The following is a 27,026-nucleotide window of genomic DNA, read 5'->3' as shown; positions in this document are numbered from 1 at the left end:
TGTGTTTTGTTTTCTCCCTGTTATGGAACTCCAATCATTCATAGATTTTTGCTTTTAATAGTATCCCACATAATTCTCAGGGTTTCTTCATTTTTCTTTGTTCTTTTTTCTGATTTTTCCTCAAGCAGAGTTATATCCAAGTGTTTGTCCGCAATTTTGCTGACCCAGTCTTCCATCGTTTCAAACCTGTTCCTCAGCCCTTTTATGACACTGTCCCTTTCTGAAATCTTGTTGTTTATCTTTTGGATTTCTAATTGTTGTTTTTGTATGATTTCTAGTTGTGAATTTATTTTAGTATTTTGTTCCTGTATTATTTTCTTGGATTCTTCCATTTTTTTGTCTGTATTTTCCATGAATTTGTCTGCCTTTTCCATGATTTTTTCTATTTTTTCCTCATTGTTGTCTGCTTTTTGCTTCAACCTTTGGATAATTCTGAATATTAGAGACTTGAATTCCCTATCAGTTAGGTCTAGTGCCTTTTCTTCTACTGGAAAGTGATCTCGTGTTTTATTTTGGACGCCTACTGGAAACATCCTGTCCTGTTTTTCGTAAATGTTTTGATATCGTCTGCTGTCTTTGGGGCATTCAGTGGTTATTTTCCTCATTTATTGATTGTAGATTTGTTTGTTTCATCCTGCTTTTTTGTTTTATCTGGTTATGTCTGAGCAGGTGGGCTGTACGTTCTTTGTTTGCTCATCTGTGGGCATGATACTTTTCACCTCCTTCTCCAATGGGCAGGGTCACTCACTCAGGTATGGTATAGCAGGCCAGGTCCAGCTGAAGGGGAGTTGCTGGGATGGGTTTGTGGCACGTATCAGGGCTGACTGTGTGGACAAGGAATCAGTGCAGGGCAGGTTCCAGTAGGCTGTGCCTATGCTGCTTGGGAGTGTGATGTTCAGCGCATGGTGCAGGTAGGCAGGAAGGAGGGGGTAGATTGTGATGTGTGGAGCTAAGATGGGTATGGGAAAGATGAGAGAGAGGAGAGAGGAACAGGAGCCAAAAACATACACACAAACAAAAAAGAGTGCTAAGGGAGCCTGCTATTGGAGTGGAGAAATGAGAGACTGAGAAATGGGGAAAAACAAAAAAGAAAGAAAAAGGGTAAAAGAAAAAAATGAGTAAATTGAGAAACTGGAAATGAAGAAAGACAAAAAGGGAAAAAGAAAGAGAAGAAAACAAAACAAAGAAACAAACAAAAAAAAGAGAAAAGAAATGACCTCAGGGATGTCCCTGTGCATCTGCACAGAGTAAGGCAGTAGCTTCTAAACCGCGTGGTACTGCCCGGTTAGAAGGGGCTCCCAAGCTGAGAAAAGAAAAATAAAACAAATCAAAACAGAACTTACTTTTTTCCTGTATTGTAGATCAAGTTACTTTTTTCCTGTATTTAGATCAAGAATTTTAGTATATAAAGGATTTTTGTAAGGTTTGATGAATATTTAAGAGCATTTCCTGTTTTTCAGAATTTTTCAAAGAAGATATTAGGAGCAGTTATCTCTGGGTGGGTGAGATTCTGGATATCTTCTGTACTCTCTTTTTGTTTATTTTATGTAACTTTTTTCTTGTAGTGCACGTGTATTGCTTTTGTTTGCATTTTTATTGGTATTTATTGTTAGAAGAAGTTAATGAAAGTAATATACATAATTGACAGAAACATCCATTCCCTGCCCCACTTCTCCCCACCCTCTCCCACATTCCAGTAAAGCATCCTGCAGGTTACCACCCTCAACCCTGCAGGGCATTCTTCATTTCCTAAATGATATGCTTATACCAATTGTTTCTTGATTTCATATTGATATCTTCTCATAGTATTGAGACCAGCTAGGGAAAGAAAAGGCCTTACAACAACAAGTTACGTTGTTTAAAAATTTTTTCTAGAAGAAGAATGGTGCAAATCTTGTTTGCTTCCTCCTAATCTGTCCAGTTGTAGCTGTCTTTCAGATCAGCCAATTGGAACTAGAATCCTGGGCATGAGCAGTAAGAGACCAGGTTGACTGTCAGATGGCCTCATCCCATAAGTGCTGCGTAGGAACCAAAATCACCGGACATACGTCATCGAGCAGTGACCGAGCCCATTTCCGAAGGAAGAAGTCTGTTGGCCAATTCCATGCCAGAATCCTACCCTAACCACTTTTTTGAATATACATGAAGTTAATGGATATGTATAACTTCTCCTTTCACAAGTGGTGTAAAACAGCACCCCCAGCCCTTCGTTTGGAGAAACAGTGCTTTTGTGGAGGATCTCCCTTCCTCTCCTTACTCGCCATAATGAACCATGCTTTGCTTTAAATCTGCTTGACCCTTAGTTATTCTTAACGAGAGTACAAGCAGCGAACCCACTGCGTTCGGTAACAGTATTTGAGGATTTCTCTCTTTTATACATCCTTCCAGTACCACTTTGTCCTCACCCTTCCTCCCAGCATAGCCACACAGTTTTCACCCAAATCAATAACTAGGGTTTACATCATCCTGTCCAAGTCAGTACAGTACATTGCTGAATCAAGTAATGTGCCATAAGCTTTTCTTGAAGACTTTCCTGTTCTTTCTGGAGTTATTAATTGCCTTGCTTTTTCATTCATTTTTTTATTTATCTCACTTGAATTTTATCCAAATGCTTCCACATATCTATCAAATGTCTATCAATAATATCTTCTAATGCCCAAACACACTGACTTTTAATTTTACTCTCTTATTTTGCTGAAGCACAGACTTCAGTAGCTTACCCAGAGAAGGTGCATAGAAGATAAATTTTTTTGAGTACTGGCATGTCCGAAAATGTCTATTCTCATCCAATTGATAATTTAGATAGGTTGAAGATGATTTTTCCTCAGCATTTTAAAAACATGCTTCCACTGTCTTTTATTTCCACTGTTGTTCTTGGGATGTCTAATGCCTTTCTGGTTCCCATCCCCCTGTATCTGCCCTGTTTTTCTTTCTAATATATTCCCATTGTCCCCTAGTAGTTTGAAAATTCACAGTGTTGCACCTTAGAATGGATCTTTCTTCACTGTGCTAGACAGTCAGGGGATCGTTTTATCTGGAAATTTTTTATAATTTCTTTGATAATGTCCTACTATTTTCTCTGTTCTCTCTTCGTGAACTCTTGTTGGTAGGATGTTGGATCCTCTATATTATTATCTAATTTTATTGTCTTTTTAACCACTTGTCTTTGGCTGGGTCCCCTAGAGAAGCAAAACCACTAAAGCATATAAATACATATGTAGACAGAGATTTATATCGAGGAAATGATTCATGCAGTTGTAGAGGCTGGAATGTCCCAAGTCCATGGGTCAGCATACAGGCTTCTACTGATTCACGTATCCACAGGAGCTGGTGAACCCAAGATGGGCAAGTCAGAGAGCAGGGCTCTTGCTCACAGGTGGCGAAGATCAATGAATCCCAAGATCGGTAGGCAAGATCACAGGTAGGCTGGTAGCTCAAGTCCCAAAAACCAGATGTCAGATGAACAGGAGCCAGCTGCAGGATCCAGCACAAGCAAAAAGCCCTCAAGCCTTGCCAGAATGTCCACCTATATTTAATGCAGGCCACACACCCAAGGAAATTCCCTTTCAAGTGACTGGCTAATCACAGCAGATCCCATCACGGGGGTGATCGCATATCAAATGTCAACAGGGAAGTGATCACAACATTATAGGACTGCCTAAACACTGAGAATCACGGCCCAGCCAAGTTGACAGACAATCTTAACCATTATAAAGAGTATTTAATGGAAGGTTTAATATGGAAAGGAATGTAGTCCATGAGCCAGAAAACAACTTACCCACAAAGTCCCTAAATAAGTATTTTCCAAACTTGCCTGCTGATAGGAATTGACACACTGGTCAGATATGCTGATCCCAGACCCCTTCTCTGGAGATTCTGATTCAGTAGTGGTGGACTCTGGGAGTCTACATTTTCAGTCACACACTCTAGACTCTATGCAAGTCAAGTGTGAATTTAACAGACGAATATACAGTACAGTACCACTATGCAGTAAGATTCCTGGTTTGTGAGTCTAGATCTGCCATTATTTCACTTGGACAAACTGTTTTGCCTTTGTGGACCTGCTTAAACCAAAAACAAAACAAAACCCATTACGAGTCAATGCCAACTCATAGCGACCCTATAGGACAGAGTAGAACTGCCCCATAGGGTTTCCAAGGAGCGGCTGGCAGGCTTGAACCGCCAACCTTTTGGTTAGCAACTACCACCCCACCAGGGCTTCCTAGATCTAGTTACTCATCTGTGTATGTGTCCTTCCTAACCTCATAGGTCTATGGGGAACTGAAGGCAAATTGCATTTGGAGTGATGAGGCGTCTCCAATCTCAGTATTTTTATGGAGCTGAATGTAGATTAAGTAGGGATAAAAATAAACGAAACAGGGTTTGGGGAGGTGTTAGCAGATCATCACTTTGACCGAGGACATGAGGAGCAAACTAGGAATGCCCTGTGGTAAAATTCATTGAATATTAAATGTAGCAGCTATGCCTGTTCTATCCTGCTACCCTCAGCCACTGAATTTCCATCCCCCTCAGGTACACGGAATAATTTAAAGTGATAACCCGCAACTATTCTAGTAAGACCGTTTGAGGCCTGTGAAAACCCCTAGAAAAATTAAAATCATGAGTGTTGGAAAAGAGGCAGTTTGAGTGAGGGCCCTCATTTTTTTTTTTTTTTTTTTTTTTTTTAGTGCTGGGACATTTACTTCCACACACACAGACATACAGAAGACTGTTTGCCAGTAAAAGATGCCTGGGTACAAAAAATAGAATTTAGGGCCCCCACTCAAGCTGCCTCTTTTCCAATACTCATGCTTTTAACTTTTCTAGGGGGGTTTCACAGGTCTCAAACGTAGCCCTGGTGGCGCAGCAGTTAAGACCTCCGCTACTAACCAAAACGTCGGCAGTTCGAATCCACTAACCAATCCTTGAAAACCCTATAGAGCAATTCTACTCTGTCCTTTAGGGTCGCTATGAGTCGGTATCGACACGGTTTTGGTTTGTTTGTGTTTATGTGTGTTGTGTCTGTAACCTAAGCATTTACCTAGACAATTAAAAAAAAAAAAAAAGGCGATGCATTGCATTAGCCTCAGGTGGAATTCATAAAGTTAGTAGAGCTAAAACGCCTCTTCACTTGGAAACTTTGGGACTTTTGGTCGCACGATACACTTCAACCTCGTCAAGATAGGAAATCAAACCTCTCCACAGCTTAACTACCGTATTTCAGCTCGTGCTTGCGCAGCAGCCACACAAAGTCCACAGGTCAGCCAAAAAGCTCAGGAACCAGAGTTGTGCCTTGGCTGCTTAACTCCTCCCACCCACTTCCCCTAAGCCCAGTCCACCAAGAGGTTCTACATGCAGTGTTTGAGCTTCCTCGGCGCCCGTAGTGCTTGGACTTAACACGTCAGCTGTTTGTTCCCGGAAGTAGTACTCATATGTCTTTTTTTTTTTTTTTTCTCATGGCGGGTGCCCTTATTCTAGCAGCGTTGGGAGGAGGAACTGTGGCCGTCTTCATAGCACTGCGGCTTTGGGTAGTGTTTCATCACCAAGTCGTGCCCCGTGAGTCTCTCAGTCTCTTGGTAGTGGCTGGGTCCGGTAAGTGTCAAGGCGGTGAGAGCCGGGGTTTAATCATTCACTACAAACCCCAGAGTGCATTGCGATGCTGCTAGCTGGTCTCCCTACCAGCACTTGGTGCATTGCATGCTGAGGTTTGCAGTTTCTCTTCATTACTGAAAGGGGTCAGCCCAGCCTGGGCAAAAAGCTAAGGAATGTGGTTTGCTACTGCGGTCCCAAAAAACCAAACCCGGTGCCGTGATTCGATTCCTACTCACGGCAACCCCATGTGTGACAGAGTAGAACTGCTGCATAAGGTTTTCTTGGATGTGATCTTTAGGGAAACAGATCGCCAGGCCTTCTGAGGTTTAGGTGTCATTTGATTTACTTACACTTAAGTAATAGTTACCTGTAATTAAGCCACTTTGTTACGCATATTTTCTGAGAAAAAATTAGTGAACAGAAAGGGCGCAGAAACCTTTTGATGCTAACATGCAGTTTTCCTGTATAAAAGCTTCTGTTCTGCAGTATTAATCCAGACATTTTGTATTTAGTTTTGCAAACGTGAATACTGCATGATAAAGGAAGCAAAGTGAATTGTGAATTTATGAATATACAAAATCCACGAAGATAAAAACAGTTTTGCTAAGGACCATGGAACAATACACACAGGATATAGTGTCAGTATGAACAACAAACTGTCCTACCAGGGGATACAATCTAAACAGATAAAGTCCACCAGCGTTGTAGACGCTTGCAGTTTTAAATGGACAGTTTCGACAGGGATATATATGCTATGTACATTTGGAAATGCCAGAAGATTATATCCATATAAGGCAGTCCCCAGATTACGAATTAGTTCAGTTCCTAAGTCTGTCTTTAAGTTGAATTTGTATGAAAGTCAGAACATTACGTATGGTTTGTATCTAACATCAATGAGTCAAATGTTTGTCTTAGTATATAGCATATGGTGTACCTTTCTATGCATGGAAAACATTAAAGAAACACTTTCAGATACATTCAAACATCTTTAACATAATGTTGTTGTTAGGTGCCATCAAGTCAGTTCCGACTCATGGTGACCCCATGTACAGCAGAACAAAACACTACCCGGTCCTGCACCATCCTCATAATCATTATTATGTTTGAATCCATTGTTGCAGCCACTGAGTCAATCTATCTTGTTGAGGGTCTTCCTGTTTTTAGCTGACCCTCTGCTTTACCAAGCATAATGTTCTTCTCCAGGGACTGGTCCCTCCTGATAACATGTCAAAGTTTATGAGACGAAGTCTTGCCATCCTTGCATTTAAGGAGCATTCTGGCTGTACTTCTTGCAAGACATATTTGTTTGTTCTTCTGGCAGTTCCTGGTATAGTTAATATTCTTCAGCAACACCGTAATTCAAAGGCATGTATTCTTCTTTGGTCTTCCTTATTCATTGTCCAGCTTTCACATACATATGAGGTGATTAAAAGCACCATGGCTTGAGTCAAGTGCATCTTAGTCCTTAAAGTAACACCTTTGCTTTTTAACACTTTCAAGAGGTCTTTTGCAGATGATTTGTCCAATGCAGTGTGTCGTTTGATTTCTTGACTGCTGTTTCCATGGGCGTTGATTGTGGATCCAAGTAAAATGAAATCCTTGACAACTTCAGTGTTTTCTCTGTTTATCATGATGTTGCTTATTGGTCCAGTTGTGAAGATTTTTGTTCTCTGTGTGTTGAGGATAATCCATACTGAAGGCTGTGGTCTTTGATCTTCATCAGTAAGTGTCTCAAGTCCTGTTCACTTTCAGCAAACAAGGTTGTGACGCGTAACACAGGTTGTTAATGAGTCTTCCTCCAATCCTGATGCCCTGTTCTTCTTCATATAGCCGAGCTTCTCAAACTGTTTGCTCAGCATACAGATTGAGTAAGTATGGTGAAATGATACAACCCTGATGGACACCTTTCTTGACTTTAAACCAGGCAGTATCCCCTTGTTCTATTCTAATGGCTGCCTCTTGGTCTATGTACAGGTTTCTTAAGAGCACAATTTAGTGTTCTGGAGTTGCCTTTATTCACAATGTTATCCATAATTTGTTATGATCCACACAGTCGAATGCCTTTGCATGGTCAATAAAACACAGGTAAACGCCTTTCTGGTATTCTCTGCTTTCAGCCAGGTTCCATCTGACATCAGCAATGATATCCCTCATTCCACATCCTCTTCTGAACCTGGCTTGAATTTCTGGCAGTTCCCTGTAGATGTACTGCTGCAGTCACTTTGGAATGATCTTTAGCAAAATTTTACTTGTTCGTGATATTAATGATTTTGTTTGATAATGTCCACATTTTGTTGGACCACCTTTCTTTGGTTTAGGCATAGATATGGATCTCTTCCAGTCAGTTGGCCAGTTAACCGTCTTCCAGATTTCTTGACAAAGATGAGTGAGCCTTCAGTGCTACATCTGTTTGTTGAAACGTCTTTATTAGTATTCCATCAATTCCTGAAGCCTGGTTTTTTGCCGGTGCCTTAGTGCAGCTTGAGCTTTTTCCTTCAGTACCATCAGTTCTGGATCATATGCTCCCTCCTGAAATGGTTGGATGTCAGCCAGTTGTTTTTGGTACAGGGACTCTGTATTCCTTCCGTCTTCTTTTGATGCTTCCTGCGTCATTCAGTATTTTGCTCATACAATGCTTCAGTATTGCAACTCGAGACTTGAATTTTTTCTTCCGTTCTTTCAGCTTGAGAAATGCTGAGCATGTACTTCCCTTTTGGTTTTCTAATTCCAGGTCTTTGCACATGTCATTGTAATACTTTCCTTTGTCTTCTCGAGCTGCTCTTTGAAATCTTCTGTTCAGCTCTTACTTCATCGTTTCTTCCTTTTGCTTTAGCTGTTCTGTGTTCAAGAAGAAGTTTCAGAGTCTCTTCTGACATCCATTTTGGTCTTTTCTTTCTTTCTTGTCTTTTTGGTGACCTCTTGCTTTCTTCATGTATGAGGTCCTTGATGCCATTCCACAAATTGTCTGGTGTTTCGTGGTTAGTGTTCAGTGAGTCAAATCTGTTCTTGAAATGATGTCTAAATTCTGGTGGGATATACTCAAGGTCGTATTTTGGCTCTCGTGAACTTGTTCTGATTTTCTTCAGCTTCAGCTTGAATTTGCGTAGGAGCAATTATTGGTCTGTTCTGCAGTTGGCTCCTCGCCTTGTTCTGACTGATGATATTGAGCTTTACCATCGTCTCTTTCCACAGATACATTCGGTTTCATTCCTCTGTATTCCATCCGGCTAGGTCCATGTGTAAAGTCACTGTTTATGTTGTTGAAAAAAGTCATTTGGAATGAAGAAGTCATTAGTGTTGCAAAATTCTTATCATGTGATCTCTGACATAGTTTCTGTCACCAAGGCCATATTTTCCAACTACCAATCCTTCTTCTTTGTTTCCAACTTTTGCCTTCCAATCACTAGTAATTAGCAGTGCATCTTGATTGCCTGTTTGATCAATGTCAGACTGCAGAAGTTGGTAAAAATCTTTAATTTCTTCATGTTTAGCCTTAGGAGTTGGTGGGTAAATTTGAATAATTGTCGTATTAACTGGTCTTCTTTGTAGGCTTATGAATATTATCCTATCACACAGCATTGTGCTTCAGGATAGATCTTGGAATGTTCTTTTTGACAATGAATGCAACGCCATTCCTCGTCAATTTTTCATTCCCGGCATAGTAGACCATATGGTTGTCCAATTCAAAATGGCCAGCACCAGTCCGTTTCAGCTCACTAATGCTTGGATATCGATGTTTATGCGTTCGATTTGATTTTTGATGATTTCCAATTTTCCTGGATTCATACTTCGTATATTCTAGGTTCTGATTATTAATGGATGTTTGCAGCTGTTTCTTCTCATTTTGTGTTCTGCCACATCAGAAAATGAAGGTCTCGAAAGCTTGACTCCATCCATGTCATTAAGGTCAACTCTACTTTGAGGAGGTAGGTCTTCCCCAGGTGTATTTTCAGTGCCTTACAACCTGAGTGGCTCATCTTCTGGCAGTATATCAGACAGTGTTCTGCTGCTGTTCATGAGGTTTTCACTGGCTAATTTTTTTCAGAAGTAGTCTGCCAGGGCCTTCTTCCTTGTCTGTCCTACTCTGGAAGCTCAGCTGAAACATGTCTACCATGGGTGACCCTGCTGGTACTTGAATACCAGTAGCATAGCTTCTAGCATCACAGTAATATGTCAGCCACCACAGTATGACAAACTGACAGATGTGTGACGTTAACATAGTAATACAGTAATAATAATAATGTTTTGATGCTTGTCACAAAGTAGCACCTGTTTGTTATTATGAACCATTGTATGTACCTCCAATTTTTAATATAATAGGCTTTACAGAGTTGATTCTTAACTACGGGATGTATGTAAGTCGGATGTTCCTAACACAGGTACTGCCTGTAGAGTAATGTTAATTGTGAATTATATTCAAGTATAATTTCTTACTTTATTCACGTAACATTTTTTGAGCCTGGCGCTGTGCTAAACTCTGTAAGTATGAAACTGAGCATTGCTATTTGCCATGGAATGCTATGTGTTGGGCAATATGAAAAGTGTGAGGATACAGCAGTGAATGAATCTGACAGTTTAGAAAAACTATTGTTGTTGTGTGCTGTGGAGTCAGTTCTGACTTGGAGTGACCCCACGTGACAGTAGAACTACCCCATAGGGTTTTCTAGACTGTAATCTTTGCGGAAAGAGCCCTGGTGGCCCAGTGGTTAAGCGTTTGCCTGCTAACCAAAAGGTCAGCAATTTGAACCTACCAACCACTCTATGGGAGAAAGATGTGGCAGTGTGCTTCCATAAAGATTTATAGCCTTGGAAACCCTATGGGGCAGTTCCACTCTGTCCTATAGGTCACTATGAGTCAGAATCAATTCAGTGGCAATGGATTTGATTTTGGTTTGGCGTCTTTGCAGAAAGAGATCACCAGGTCTTTCTCTTGCAGAGCCGCTGGGTAGGTTCAAACTGCCAACTTTTTGGTTAGCAACTGAGTGCTTCACTGCTGTACCACCAGGGCTCCTTATAGAAAAACTAACAGAACAGAAAAACAAATAGGCACTTGCCACATTGAGATAATCTGAGAATTACATACTGCTATGGAAGTCTTCAGGAAGGCACCACTTTATTTCAACTTGAGAGAGAAAGCTTCCAGGAAGAAGTAATTGTAGCTGTGACCCGAAAGATGACCAAGAATGAGCTAGGCAAGGGGGAGCCATACTTTCAGGGCTGGAAGAGTGTGAAAAGAAGGGAACAGCACTTGGAATGGTTAGAGGTGGGAGAGCACTATGGGGAGAGTGCAATGTGGGGAGAGAATTCTAGTTCAGATCCCGAAGGCCTTTTAAACCCTGCTTTACAGAACTATTGCTGCCATTGTACTGCTCCATACCACATCGGGGTTAGGACCACAGGCCTCTGGGCTGTCATACTCCTGAGTCAAATCACATCACTGCCACTTATTTGGGCAAATTAGTTAACCTCATGGAACCTTCTGTTTCCACCTTGAAAAATGTAGGTTGGGAGAGGTGTGGTAGTATTTAAAGTGCTTTGCACAGAGTAAGAATTTAATAAGTGTTGACTCTTGGTACTGGAGAAAGATGTGGCAGTCTGCTTCTGTAGAGATTTATAGCCTTGGGAAAGCCTATAGCACAGCTTTGCTCTGTCCTGCAGGGTCACTGTGAGTTGGAATTCGACACGACGGCGATGGGTTTGGTTTGGACCCTTGGTAGTCCTAGTAGCAGAGGGATCTTTTAAAGTATTTTAAAATGAGAATTGACCCAAATGAATCTGAGCTTTTACAAAGATCATTCAGCCTGCATTGTCAGGAGAATGTTCTGTTGGGGACAAGACTGAGGTAGGGAGAGAAATAGGAGCCTTTGGAATAATTCAGGTGACAGATGAGGTTGGCTTGACTAGGATGTTGGAGAGGTTTAGGAGATAAAATCCACAGGACTAGTTGATTGAGAGTAGAGGGTGAGGGAGGGAAGGGCTCAAGGATGATGTCCAGGTTTCTGGCTTGGGTAAAGGGATGGATGTCAGAGCCAGTCACTCGATAGTATTAAGTTTAGTGGAGTAGGAAACAAAATTAAGGAGCCCTGGTGGCACTTGGCTGCTGACCAAAAGGTCAGTGGATCAAACCTACTAGCCCTTCCGTGGTAGAAAGATGTGGCAGTCTGCTTCTGTAAAGATTACAGCCTTGGAAGCCCTGAGACAGTTCTACTGTGTCCTGTAGGGTTGCTATGAGTAGGAATTGACTCCATGACAATGTTCTTTCTTTTTTTTTTTTTTTTGAGGAACCAAAATTAAGGTTGCCAATTCACCTGGCAAGTAGTGTTCTGGGTCATTCAAATCATTCCGGGTAGCGCGTCAAGGGCCTCGATCATGCAAATCAAAGAAAGACTTGTAGTCAGATAAACAGTTTAATAGTTCTTTCTCAAAATTTTGAGGGAGGAGGAGGAAGACATTCAGTGTTTACCTTGAAGACCGAGCAATGTTTAATGTTTAGATACCATGAAGTGTTTATTAAGAGACCACGTATATTTGGAGAACATCTGTCAAAATTACTACTTTTCTATGAAACACCATATGATCTCTTTAGGCAAATTTTATGTTTAATACTGAACTCTCATTCATTCAACAGTAGGAGTGCCTGCTTTTTTCTAGGCACTGGAGTAACAAAACAATCAAAAATTCCTATCCTCATATTACTTACCCTCTAGTGTGGCAGAGGCTGGAGGGGAGACAAAAAATAGACTAGCAACAAATAGACTACCTAATAAATTATATGGTGATAAATAATATGAAGAAAAAATGCAGTAAGGCAGGGCAATGCAGTTTTAACAGAGTTGTCAGAGAAAGCCTCCCTGGGGAAGTGACAGATGGTCTAAGGCAAGAGTTCAGAGCTGGTACAAAAGGAATGTGCCTGCTTTGTTGGAGGCCAAAGAGGCCTGAGCAAGTGGGGAAGAAGAAGGAGAGGAGGTCTGAGAGGTAACAGTGGAGGGTCAGTTTACAAGGAGCATTTTATTCCAAGTGAGATGGGAAGACTCTAGAGGGTTTTGAGCAGAGGTAAATAACTTGATCATTCTTTGTAATGGTATCACACTCAACTCCATTTTGAGAATAGGCTGAAGAGGATGAAGGGTAAACAGATCAGGAGACAGTCATGATCCACGTGAGAAATGATGGTGGCTTGCAGCAGAGTGGTAGCAAAGGAGGTGGTGAGAGGTGCTTGGATTCTAGAGTTTAGAGGATTTCATTCCCAAAGAAGGTATCCTACTGAAAGCATAAAGTAGAAGACAAAGTCCTTCATTTTAATCACTTTATTCAGTTACAAGGTTAAATTTCCAATGAATGTATTCAATGAGGTTTTAATTAAAAAAAAAAAAAAGGACTGTTAGAACAGGTATGAAGAAATTTTTTCAATATAATTTTTTTGTTGCTGTTGAGAATATACATAGCAGAACATACACCAATTCAACGATTTCTACATGTACAATTCAGTGACATTGATTACATTCTTCAAGTTGTGCAACCATTCTCACCCTCCTTCTCTAAGCTGTGCCTCCCCCATTAACATAAACTCGTTGCCCCCTGTTTCCTATCTACTAAGTTGCTGTTTTCAGTTTGATCCCATCTAGATAAATCTTAAAAGAGCGTAATACTCAAGGAAGGCATTCTTTACTAGTTAAGCTAAACTATTGTTTGATTTTAAGAAGACTTCAAGGGATATTTTTTGTTTGAAGTTGAAAAATTATCTCAGGCCAATATGCGTGGGATTCATGTAGCCTCAACAGCTCTAGGAAGTCTGGATTCCTTTAGAATATGAAATTCTCTTCTGCATGTTCTCCCTCTTGATAAGGATTCTTCTGTAGATTCTTTGGTCAAACTTTTCAGTAATGGTAGCCAGGCACCATCCAGTTCTGGTTTCATGGCAAAGGGGGCAGTTGTCCATGGAGGCAGCTAGACACATTCTGTTTCCTCTTCCTGTTGCTGACTCTCCTTCTTCCTCTGTTGCTCCAGGTGAATAGCGACCAATTTCAGGTACAATGCAGTTTTTGTTTGTTTTTTTCTTTTATTGTGCTTTAGATGAAAGGTTACTGCACAAATTAGTTTCTCATTCAACAATTTATACACAAATTGTTTTATGACATTGGCTGCAATCCCTGCATTGTGTCAGCACTCCCCCTGTCCCTTTCCACCTCAGGTTCCTGGGTTCCATTCGTCCAGTTTTCCTGTCCCTTCCTGCCTACTTGTCTTTGTTTTTGGGCAGGTGTTGCCCTTTTGTCACATATACTTGATTGATCTAAGAAGCATGTTCCTCACATGTTATTGTTTGTTTTATAGGCCTGCCTGATCTTTTACTAAAAGGTGAACTTTAGTGGTGGCTTCAGTTCTGAGTTAAATGTGTTACTGGGGGCCATAGTCTTGGGGGTTCCTCCAGTCTATTTCAGAGCAATAAGTCTGGTCTTTTTTGTGAATTCAGTCTGTTGTTCTGCATTTTTCTCCCACTCTGTCTGGGACCCTCTGTTGTAATCCCAGTCAGAGCTGTCGGTAGTGGTAGCCGGGCACCATCTAGTTCTTCTGGTCTCAGGGTCATGTAGGCCGTGGTTCATGTGGTCCATTAGTCCTTTGACTAACTGCTCCCTTAAGTCTTTAGTTTTTTTCACTCTCCGTTGCTCTGGACTAGAAAAGACCAATAGTTGTATCTTAGATGGCTGCTCGCAAGCTTTGAAGACCCCAGACGCTACTCACCAAAGTAGGATGTAGAACATTTTCTTTAAGAAGTATGTTGTGCCAGTTGACATAGATGTCCCCCGAGCCTGTGGTCCTTTGTCTTTGAGTCTGGGAACTTCATCCTGTGAGGTGTTTAGTTACGTCTAAGAGATTTCCCTGCCTGTGCCACTTGTGTGCTCTATTGTCTGTATTAATATATGAGAAGCACCTATGGTCATGTATTTAGAAATTTCCACCACCAAACGTATATCTGCCAGTAGGTGTGCTCCCTTACTCCTCCCTCACCTCTTGGCACGTCTACCTACCTACCTCTCTACCTCTCTGTCTCTTCTCCGTCTCGCTCTATCTGTCTATCTGTCTGTCCATTTGTAGATTATTGTTTTTTAATACTGTTGTTGCAGGATTGTCTATGTTAAAGTAGTTACCATAAAAAAAAATCAAAACCAAACCCATTGCTGGCTAGTTGATTGCTACTCATAGCGACTCTATGGAACAGAGTAGAACTTCTCCATAGGGTTTGCAAGGAGTAGCTGGTGGATTTGAACTGCCGACCCTTTGGTTGGCAGCTGAGCTCTTAACCACTGTGACACCAGGGCTCCAGTAGTTACCATAGTTGTCCTTTATTCCTGCATTCCTCTCAGTGTTACAGTGCGGTTTTATTGCAGTGGAAGATGTTGTGGCTATTAGGTTTTATCTTTAATTGTTCCAGCTCTGCTTTGCAAACCAGCCTAGTTTTTCAAGGCCTTAAATAAAGATACTAAAATGAGAATAAATCAAGTGTGTAAATTACTTGCCTTAGGCAAGAAGATAGGTAATAATTTATCAAGTTAAAGTATGGTTCTGATTCCTAAAACTTATACTAAGTGAATCCCACTTTAATTTCTATATCAAATTCCTTCTAGAATCTAGAGAGAGTCCTTTCCCTTTCTTTTACAAAAGAAAAGTATGTGTCAATTTGAGTGCTGCTTAATTTGTTTGATTATCCTTCTATTTGGTGACTGTATCACTGTTGAAAACTTTTGCTTGCAGTAATATGGGTGATGTGGGGGTGCTTTATAGGTCGGGGGAACATGCTTTGTAGGTCGGGGGAACAGCATGACCAGAGCACTGAGGAGGTAACAAGTAAAATGAATGCAGAGAATGGTAAGGACATTAACCTGGCCAAGGCACAGAGACTGGGAAATGAAATTGAATATGGTATGGTATGATAGGGCTTGTTGATAAGAATTTGGAATGTGTTGCTTACCTTTAAGTGAATTTGAGTTAATCTTACATTTACAGTTAATCTGATAGGCAGATGTTCTTTAGCTTTTTTCCAGGAAGGAAACCTCCATAAGCACAGTTGATTTTTAAACTTATGGTTTTTTTTTTTCAAATTGTGGTACATATATATGTACCTTAACAATTGCCATTTCAGCTTTTTTCACACGTACAAGTTTGGAGATTGTATGATTTCAAAAACATAAGAGTTGTTTGGCAAAACTGGTAAATCTTTACTCTGGACCTGCATTGTGCCAAAAGCTCTGCTAGGAGCTGGGGATGTAGTGGTGAACAAAACTCTTCCTTAGGAAGACACAGCACCGCTGGTCAGTGCTTACTTCTACCTTACCTTACTTCTCACAGAACCCTTCAGTGACTGGCTTCCCGTTTTGACTTTCATACTTTCCTGACCTTTCCTCACCTTCACTCTTCTTCCCAGTATTCCCACCATCCCTTGAACTCATGTTTCAGATCTTACCATCTCATCCCCTAAAATTCCTCACCCCTGCCCAAAGTTCTCCCTACTCCTGCCTGTCTGTCTTAGTTATCTAGTGCTGCTACAACAGGAATACCACAAGTGGGTGGCTTTAACAAACAGAAGTGTATTCTCTCACAGTTTAGGAGGCTAGAAGTCCAAATTTAGGATGCCAGGTCCAGAGGATAGCTTTCTCTCTCTGTAGGCTCTGGGGGAAGGTCCTTGTTATTAATCTTCCCCTGGTCTAGGTGCTTCGCAGTGCGGGGACCCCAGGTCCAAAGGACATGCAGGCTCCTGGCTCTTCTTGCTTGGTGGTAATGAGGTCCCCCATCTCTCTGCTTGATTCTCTCTTTTATATCTCAAAAGAGATTGACTCAAGATATAACCTAATCCTGTAGATTGAGTCCTGCCTCATTAACATAACTGCCTCTAATCTGGCCTCATTAACATCAGAGAGGTTAGGATTTACAACAATAGGATAATCCCTTCAGATCACAAAATGGTAGGCAATTACAAAGTACTGGGAACCATGGCCTAGCCAGGTTGACACACATTTTTTTTTCATATTCTCTGATCAGTATCTTGAAAGACACAAAAGAGACTAGTTGCTAAGAAGGGTAGCTTGTGATTTGGCTTTAATGCCAGCCAAGAATATGGAAAATACTTTAGTAGCTCACAGTTGGTGCCATCAAGGCCCTAAACAAACTACAGACAATGGAAAGTTTTTTTCTGGAACTCTGTATTCTTTATTTCAGTAATTTTCAGCTGGGGGGGATTGCACTGCCCAGGAACGTTGGGCAGTGTGTGGGGACTTTTTTTTTTTTTTTTAATTGTACTTTAGATAACAGTTTACAGAACAAACTAGCTTCTCATGAAACAGTTTGTACACATATTTTATGACATTGGTTACCAAGCTCAGAATATGTCAACATTGTCCCCTTCTCAACCTTGGGTTCCTTATTACTAGCTTTCTTGTCCCCTCCTGCCTTCTCGTCCTTGCCCCTGGGCTGCTGTACCACTTTTAGTCTCGTTTTATTTTATGGGCCTGTCTAATCTTTGGCTGAAGGCTGAACCTCAGGAGTGAATTTGTTACTGAGCTAAAAGGTTGTTGGGGGCTATAATCTCAGGGTTCCTCCAGTCTCTGTCAGACCAGTAAGTCTGGTCTTTTTTTGTGAGTTAGAATTTTGTTCTACATTTTTCTCCAGCTCTGTCTAGGACCCTCTGTTACTGACACACATTTTTGGGGGACACAATTCAATTCATGAGATTGCCCATTACCTTCATCTCTCAAGTTATCCCTCAGCCTTTACCAGCGCTCTCCTCTACTCTTCTGGCATTGGTTTTTCATAACCGTTTTCTTGCCCCCCGCATTTTAATTTTTCTTGCCGTCTTTTATCCCTGTTTATCTTTGTGTGTGTGCACAGCACGCGCACGTATGTGTGTGTACATCCCATACCCCACCCAGGGTTGATAACAGGAGCTAAGACAGGTACTTCTTGGCACCTTCCTCAGCACCTACTGTTAGTACTGATTTATTTTTATAACATTTATTACCTTCTTCACCCGCCATGTGAAAGTACTATTTATATAAGAGCAGAGATTGGTGTTTCCAAATGTTCCTTCTGTCTTTTGAGAAATACACAGTTTCAGTGTGTATGTGTGAGTGTGTTTTCCCAGAAGACATAACATTGGTATGACATGGCCAAATGGATACATATGTCCACTGTAGGTTTCTTAATCTTAGGCCTTCCAATATTTTTTCAGGTGGGCACACCACTGAAATCCTGAGACTGCTTGGGAACCTGTCTAATGCTTACTCTCCAAGGCATTATATCTTTGCTGACACGGATGAAATGAGTGCCCATAAAATAAGATCTTTTGAACTAGATCGAGCTGAAAGATACTCCAGTACCGTGGTAAGTGATCATTTCTGTTTCTAAGAAAGCTACAACTTGTGCTATGTGTTTAATTGTCTCTGAAAATAACATCATGATACTTAAGTGCCCTGCCCACACACGGCATTCAAATGTTTATTGCTAATGAAATGTATTTCCTTTACTACCAAAAGATAAGAATTTTTTGAAACTAAATCTGCAAATTAAAGATGGTTGCTTAATTGCTTGTATTTTGTTTAATTCTTTTAAATAGAGGAAACTGTTTAATTCCAGTTATGAAAGTTGTTATTTACAGTTGCATACATGAAGTGTCCAGCTTGTGTGTTTCCTGGCTCTTTGACAGTGTATTGCATTTATCAATAATTTATCTATCAGTGTAAAGTTCTTTGCATTGTATTCTATTTATCAATAATTTGATTTCTCTATGACTTTTTTTTTTATGTTAAACCTTTTTTTTTTATAATAGTGGTTTCATACAATATTTGTCCTTTCGTATATTGGTTTATTTCACTGAGCATACTGTCCTCCAAATTTATCCATGTTGTGGGACGTTTTGCGGATTTGTTGTTTTTTTTAATTGTTGCGTAGGATTCCATTGTGAATATGTACCACCATTTGTTTATCCATTCATGTTGATGGGCAGTTAGGTTGTTTCCATCTTTTTGCTATTGTGGACAATGCTGCAATGAACATGGTGTGCATATGTCTATTCATGTCCCAGCTCTTATTTCTCTAGAGTATATACCTAGGAGGGTGATTGCTGGATCATATGGTATTTCTATTTCTAGCTTTTTAAGGAAGTGCCATATTGTTTTCCACAGTGGTTGCACTATTTTGCATTCCTGCCAGCAGTGTGTAAGAGTTCCAGTCTCCCCACAACCTCACCAGCATTTGCTGTTTTCTGTTTTTTTGATTAGTGCCATTGATGTTGGGGTGATCTTACTGTAGTTTTAATTTGCATCTCTCTGATGGCTAATGCCCTACGCATCTGTCAGTTTGTGGTACTGTGGTGGCTTGCATGTTGCTGTGTTGCTGAAAGCTATGCCATCAGTATTTCAAATACCAGCAGGGCGACCCATGGTGGACAGGTTTTAGCTCAGCTTCTAGACTATTACAGTTAAGATTGTGTGTCAGCTTGGCTGGGCCATGATTCTCAATGGTTTTCCAGTTATGATGTAGTTTGTAATCGTATAATGATGTGATCACCTCCATGATGGGCTCTTGGTGTGAGTAGTTGTCATGGATTGAATTGTGTCACCCAAAAATATCTGTCAACTTGGCTGGGTCATGATTCCTAGTATTTATAATTGTGTACCATTTCATAATCTGATGTGATTTCCTTATGTGTTGTAAATTCAATCACTATGATCTAATAAGATGGATTAGCGGCAGTTATACTGATGAGGTTACAAGATTGGATAGTGTCTTAAGCTGATCTCTTTTGAGATATAAAAGAGAGAAGCGAGCAGAGACACATGGGAACCCTCATACCAACAAAGCAGTGCCGGGAGCAGGGCACATCCTTTGGACATGTGGTTCTTGTGCTGAGATGCTCCCAGACCAAAGGAAGACTGATGCATCACAAGGACCTTCCTCTAGAGCTGACAGAGACAGAAGGCCTTCTCCTGGAGCTGATGCCCTGAATTTGGACTTGTAGCCTACTAGACTGTAAGAGAATAAACTTCTCTTTGTTAAAGCCATCTACTTGTGGTATTTCTGTTAGAGCAGCACTAGATGACTAAGACAGTAGCCAGTCAGTTGAAAGGGAGTCTCCTTGGAGGTATGGCCTGCTTCTAATATAAGTGGATGTTCTGGCAAGACTTGTGGGCTTTTACTCACTCTGGCTCCTGCAGCTGGCTCCTGTTCTCTGACTTCTGGTTCTTGGGACTTCAGTTAGCCGCTTACCTGCTGTCTTGGGATTCGTCGGTCTTTGCAGCCTGTGATCCAGAGCCCTGCTGTGTGACTTGCAGATCTTGGGTTTGTCAGCCCCTGCGGCTATGTAAATTAGGAGAAGCCTCCATCCTGATCCATGTTCCAGTCTCTGCAACTGCAGGAGCCATTTCCTTAATATAAATATCTCTCTCCATATATATTTATATACTGTTTTGCTTCTCTAGAGAACCCCACCTAAGACAGACTAAGACATACTAGGAAGAAGGACCTGGGGATCAACTTCTAAGAAAAAGAGCCAGTGAAAACCTTACGAATAGCAGCAGAACATTGTCTGATACAGTGCCAGAAGATGAGCCCTTCAGGTTGGAAGGCACCCTAAATAGGACTAGGGAAGAGTTGCCTTCTCAAAGTAGAGCCAACTTTAATGAAGTAGAAGGAGTCAAGCTTTCAGGACCTTCATTTGCTGATGTGGCACAACTCAAAATAAGAAGGAACAGTTGCAAACATCCATTAATAATAGGAAGGAGGAATGTACGAAGTATGATATCTAAGAAAATTGAAAGTTGTCAGAAATGAAATGGAATGCATATACATCAATATCCTAGACGTTAGTGCACTGAAATGGACTAGTATTGCCATTTTGAATCAGACAATCATATAGTCTACTATGCCAGGAATGACAGGTTGAAGTGGAATGGTATTGCATTCATCATCAAAAAGAACATTTCAAGATTTATCCTGAAGTACAACACTGTCAGTGATAGGATAATATCCATAAGCCTACAAGGAAGACCAGTTAATACGAGTATTATTCAAATTTATACAACAACCATTAATGCGAAAGATGAGGACACTGAAGATTTTTACCAACTTCTGCAGTCTGAAATTGATCAAACAAGTAATCAAGATGCATTGATAGTTACAGGTGATTGGAATGCAAAAGTTAGGAACAAAGAAGAAGGATCGGTAGTTGGAAAATATGACCTTTGTGATAGAAATAATGCCAGAGATAGCAGGATAGAATTTTGTAGGACCAATGACTTCTTCATTGCATATACCTTTCTTCAACAACATAAACGGCAGCTATACACATGGACCTCGCCAAATGGAATACACAGAAATCATGTCGACTACATCTGTGGAAAGAGACAATGGAAAACCTCAGTATCAGTCAGAACAAGGCCAGGGGCTGACTCTGGAACAGACCCTTAATTGCTCATATGCAAGTTCAGGTTGAAGTCAGTAATTAAAACAAGTCCACGAGAGCCAAAGTACAAGTTGAGTATACCCTACCTGAATTTAAAGACCATCTATAGAATAGTTTTGACTCATTGAACACTAATGACCTAAGACCAGATGATTTGTGGAATGACATCAGGGATATCATACATGAAGAAAGCGAGAGGTCATTAAAGACAGGAAAGAAAGAAAAGACCAAAGTGGATGTCAGAAGAGACTATGAAACTTGCTCTTGAACATAGAGTAGTATCTTATTTATCTAGTGCTGCTACAACAGAAATACCACAAGTGGATGGCTTTAACAAACAGAGCTTTAGTCTCTCACAGTCTAGGAGGCCAGAAGTCCAAATTCAGGGTGCCAGCTCCAGAGGAAGTCTTTCTTCTTTTTTTTTTTGGCTTTAACAAAGAAAAATTTATCCTCTCACAGTCTAGGAGGCTACAAGCCCAAATTCACTGTGCCAGCTCCAAGGGAAAGCTCTCTCTCTCTCTGTGAGCTCTTGGGGAAGTCCTTGTCATCAGTCTTCCTCTGGTCCAGGAGCTTCTCAGCATAGAGACCCCAGGTCCAAAACACACGCTCCCATTCTGCTTTTTCATTCTTGGTGTTGTGAGGTCCCCCTGACTTTCTGCTCGCTTGTCTCCTTTATATCTCAAAAGAGATTGACTCAAGATACAGCCTAAGGCATGGGGAAGGAAAAACACTAACAGAACAATAGATAAGTGGAAACGTTAGTGAATGGTAAGACAGTACTCAGTACTGAGGAATTCAGTACAGCTTGACCAAGGCAAAGTCATAGAATCTTCCTAGACACATCCAAACTCCCTAAGGGACCAAATTACTGGACTGAGGGCTCAAGACCATCGTTTCAGGGTACACCTAGCTCAATTGGCATAACACAATTTATAAAGAAAATGTTCTACATCCTACTTTGGTGGGTAGTGTCTGGAGTCTTAAAAGCTTTTGAGTGGCCATCTGAGATACTCCACTGGTCCCACCTCATCAGGAGCAAGGGAGAATGAAGAAAACCAAAGACACAAGGGAAAGATTAGTCCAAAAGGCTAATGGACAACAGCTACCACAGCCTCCACCAGACTGAATCTAGCACAACTAGATGGTGTCTGGCTACCACCACCAAGTGCTCTGACAGGGATCACAATAGAGGGTCCTGAACAGACTTGTAGAGAAATGTAGAACAAAGTTCAAACTCACAAAAAAAGACCAGACTTTCTGGTCTGACATAGACCGGGAAGTGTTTTCGTTCTGTTGTACATAGGGTTGTTATGAATTGGAATCCACTTGATGATGCCTAACAACAACAACGGCTAATGATCGTGAGCATTTCTTCATGTGTTTGTTAGCCACCTGAATGTCTTCTTTTGATAAAGTCTGTTCATGTCCTTTGCCCATTTTTCAATTGGATTCTTTGTTGTTTTGTTGTTGAGGTGTTTTCTGTAAGTTTTAGAGATTAACCCCTTGTTTAATATGTCATAGCCAAAATTTTTTCCCAGTCTGTAGGTTCTCTTTTTTACTGTTTTGGAGAAGTCTTTTGATGAGCATAAGTTTTTTTTTTATTTTTAGGAGATCCCATTCATCTAGTTTATCATCTGCTGTTTGTGCATTTTTAGTTATTATGACTGGTATATTATTTATTCCATGTATTAGGGCCCATAGGGTTGTCCCTATTTTTTCTTCCATGATGATTATAGTTGTAGGTTTTATATTTAGGACTTTGCTCCATTTTGAGTTTTTTTTGTGTGTATGATGTGAGGTATGGGTCCTGTTTCACTTTTTTATAGATGGACATCCAGTTTGCCAGCACCATTTGTTGAAGAGATTGTCTCTTCTCCATTTAATGATCTTTGGCCCTTTGTCGAAAATCAGCTGACCATAGGTGGATGGATTTACTTCTGGGTTCTCAATTCTGTTCCATTGTTCTGTGTGCCTGTCATTGTACCAGTACCAGGCTGTTTTGACTACTGTGGCTGTGTAGTAGATTCTGAGATCAGGAAGTGTGAGACCTCCTACTTTGTTCTTCAGTAATGCTTTAGTTACTCGTGGCCTCTTTCCTTTCCAAATAAAGGTTATGATTAGTTTTTCCATATCGTTAAAGAATGCTGTTGGAATTTGGATCGGGATGGCATTGTATCTATAGATTGCTTTGGGTAATACTGACATTTTTACAATATTAAGTCTTCCTATCCGTGAGTGTGGTATGTTTTTATAGGTCCTTTTTGGTTTCTTGCAGTAGTGTTTTGTAGTTTCCTTTGTATGACTCTTTTATGTCCCTGGTTAGATTTATTCTTAAGTATTTTATTTTCAGGGGTGGCTATTGTAAATGGTATTGTTTTCCTGATTTCCTTTTCGAAGTTCTCTTTGTTGGTGTAGCGGAATCTAACGAATTTTTGTATGTTAGTCTTGTATCTGCTACTTTGCTGAATCCTTTAGTTCCAGTAACTTTCTTGTGGAATCTGGGGGATTTTCTCTCTATAGGATCATGTCATCTGCCAATAGGGATAGTTTTACTTCTTTCTTGTCAGTTTGACTGTGCTTTATTTCCTTTCTTGCCTGATTACTCTAGCTAGAAACTTCCAGTAATATGTTGAATAGAAGTGGTGATAAAGGGCACCCTTGCCTAGTTCCTGTTATCAAGGGGAGTGTTTTTAGTCTCTCTCCATTGAGGATAATGTTGGCTGATGATTTTTTGTAAATGCCCTTTATTATACTGAGGAATTTCCCTTCTGTTCCTATTTTGCTGGGAGTTTTTATGAGGAATGGGTGTTGGACTTTATCAAATGCCTTTTCTGCATTGATTGAGATGACCATGTTCTTTTATTTATGTGGTGGATTACGTTGATTGATTTTCTAATGTTGAACCATCCTCACATACCTGGTATGAATCTCACTTAGTCATAATGTATTATTTTTTTTAATATGTTGTTAAATTGTATTGGCTAGAATTTTGTTGAGAATTTTTGTGTCTATAATCAGAGGGATATTGATCTGTAATTTTCTTTTTTGGTGATGTCTTTGCCTGGCTTTGGTATCAGGATTATGCTGGCTTCATAGAATGACTTTGGGATAATTTCTTGCTTTTCTATGCTCTTAGGTAGTTTGAGTAGTATTGGTGTGAGCTCTTCTCTGAATGTTTGGTAGAATTCTTCATTGAATCCATCTGGGCCAGGGATTTTTTTATTACCTCATCAGTTTCATCTCTTGTTATGGGTCTGTTCAGACTTTCTACTTCGGTTTGTGTTAGTTAGGTAGATACTATGTTTCTAGAAATTTGTCCATTTCCTCTAGGTTTTCAAATTTGTTTAGTACAATTTTTCATATTTTCTGTTATGATCTGTTTTATTTCAGTTGGTTCTGTTATAATGTCTCCTGTCTCATTTCTTATTTGGGTTATTTTCATCTTCTCCTGTTTTTCTTTGGTCAGTTTGGCCCGTGGTTTGTTGATTTGATTGATGCTTTTAAAGAACCAGCTTCTAGTCATTGATTCTTTCTGTTGTTTTTCTGTTCTCTGTTTCATTCATTTCTGCTCTAATCTTTATTATTTACTTTCTTCAGGTGAATGTGGGCTTCTTTTGCTGCCCTCTTCCTTTTTGTTTAGGTGGTAGGGCTAATGCTTTGATTTTTGACCTTTCTTCTTTTTTGAAGTATGCGTTTATAACTGTAAGCTGCCATCTGAGTAGTCCTTTTGCTATATCTCAAAGCTTTTGGTATGTTGTGTTTTAAATTCTCATTTGATTATAGGAATTTTTTCATTTCATCTTTTGTTTCTTCAATTACCCAGTGGTTAACGAGCAAGGTGTTATTTAGTTTTCATGTATTGGATATTTTTCCCTGCTCTTCTTGTTATTGATTTCTACTTTTATAGCATTGTAGTCTGAGAAACTGCTTTGTATTATTTTGACGTTTTTCAATTTATTGAGATTTGTTTTCTGACTTAAAAGTTGGTCTATTCTGGAGAATGTTCCATGCACGTTGGAAAAGAATATACTGTGCTGCTGTTGAGTGGAGTGTTCTGTATATGTCTATGAGGTTGAGTTGGTTGATTGTACTATTCAGATCTTGTGTTATCTTTGTTGAGTTTCTTTCTAGTTGTTCTGTCCTTCACCGAAAGTGGTGCATTAAAGTCTCCTACTATTATTGTGGAATTGTCTGTTGTTCTTTTCATTGCTGTTAGAGTTTGCTTTATATATTTTGGAGTTTTGTTATTGGGTGTGTATATGTTTCTTATGGTTATCTCTTCTTGGTGTATTGACCCTTAATCATTATAGAATGTTCTTCCTTATCTTTTATGGTAGATTATGCTTTAAAGTCTACTTTGTCAGAGATTAATATTGCCACTCCTGCTCTTTTTTATTGTTTACTTGATGTATATATTTTTTTCATCTTTTGAGTTTTAGTTCACTTATATCTCTGTGTCTAAGGTGTTTCTCTTGTACACAGCATACTGATGGGTTATGTTTTAACTCTGGTGTGACTGACTATAGGTTTGAGTTCACTACTGCTGTTTTATTATGCTTTTTTGTGGTGTTGACTCTTTCTTTGTTCTGCTTAATTTTTGTGCTGAGTTCTTTTTCTTTGCGGATTTTCTTTTCATTTCCTTCATTGTTGATTTTGTGTTTACTAGGTCTTTATGGTTTTCTTCTTTTTCATTTTGATGAGTAGTTTTATTAATTTTCCTTGGGGTTAACCTAAAATTCACCTTTGTCTTCTTAAGTTTAAAGCAGTCTTTTATTTCTTGATATCACCTTGACTTCCTCTCCATGTGGAAATTCTATACACCATTTATTCCTCCTTTTTCCTTTGAAGTTGTCATTGTTTACTGGTTGATATCTCTGGTTCCCTGTTTTCAGTCTTTTAGTGTTGTTTAGTTTTTGACAGTTTGTGATGGTTAAAATTGTGTGTGAACTTGGCTGGGCCATGATTCTCAGTGTTCTGGCAGTTGTATAATGTCGTGATCACTTTCTTGTTGAGATTTGATATGTGATCACCCACATGACGGGATCTGCTGTGAGTAGCCAATCAGTTGAAAGGGTATTTCCTTGGGTATGTGGCCTGCATCGAGTATAAGCATATGTTCTGGCAAGTCTCAGGGGCTTTTGCTTGTGCTGGATCCTTCAGCTGGCTCCTTTTCATCTGACCTCCAGTTCTTGAGACTTGAGCTAGCAGTTTACCTGCAGTCTTTCCAGCCAATCTTGGGACTCATTGATCTTCACAGCCTGTTACCAAGAGCCCTGCTGATCTTGAGTCCGCAAACCCCTGCAGCTACATGAATCAGTAGAAGCCTCTCTTCTGATCCATGGACTTGGGACATTCCAGTCTCTACAACCATGTGAGCCATTTCCTTCATATAAATCTCTCTATATATATTTATTTATACGCTTTACTGATTTTACTTTTCTAGAGAACAGAGCCTAAGACAGAATACTTTATCTGGGTTGGTATCTAGCTGATGCTGTCATGTATCTTAATCTCAGGTTGTTGTCTTGTGTTGATGGTTCTCTATCCATAGGACACCCTTTAATATTTCTCGTAAGGTTGATCTGGTTTTTATAAATTCTCTTAATTTCTGCTTGTATGGAAATGTCCTGATTTTGCCACTGTATTTGAGGAACAGTTTTTTTTTTTTTAATTTTTTTATTGTACTTCAGGTGAAGGTTTACAGAACAAATAGATTCTCACAAAACAGTAGTACACATATTGTTCTATGACATTGATTAACAACCCATGACATGTCAACCCTCTCCCTTCTCGACCTTTTTTTTTCTTTTTTGGTGAAAATATACATAGCCAAAGATACACCATTTCAAAAATTTCTACATGCGCAGTTCAGTGACATCGACTACACTCTTCCAGTTGTGCTGCTATTCTCACTTTAGATGAAGGTTTACAGAACAAAATAGTTTCTCATTAAACAGTACACATGTTGCCCTATGACAATGGT

The 27,026-nt window shown here is 40.0% G+C and overlaps 1 protein-coding gene across 1 annotated transcript in view; it reads left to right on the top strand.

The window, feature by feature from the left end:
- The first annotated feature begins 5,444 nt into the window (after positions 1 to 5,444).
- The window catches only part of ALG14 (ALG14 UDP-N-acetylglucosaminyltransferase subunit), a 152,592-nt gene continuing 131,010 nt past the window's right edge, over positions 5,445 to 27,026 (top strand). The window contains exons 1-2 of the mRNA XM_004378792.2: positions 5,445 to 5,592; positions 17,813 to 17,964. Coding sequence (XP_004378849.1) covers positions 5,457 to 5,592; positions 17,813 to 17,964 — 288 coding nt within the window. The 5' untranslated portion in view covers positions 5,445 to 5,456. The remainder of the gene's footprint in view (positions 5,593 to 17,812; positions 17,965 to 27,026) is intronic.

Source organism: Trichechus manatus, unplaced genomic scaffold (genome assembly GCF_000243295.1).
Source record: "Trichechus manatus latirostris isolate Lorelei unplaced genomic scaffold, TriManLat1.0 scaffold00058, whole genome shotgun sequence".
Classification (NCBI taxonomy): Eukaryota; Metazoa; Chordata; class Mammalia; order Sirenia; family Trichechidae; genus Trichechus; species Trichechus manatus.
This window is presented reverse-complemented; position numbering and strand designations above follow the sequence as displayed.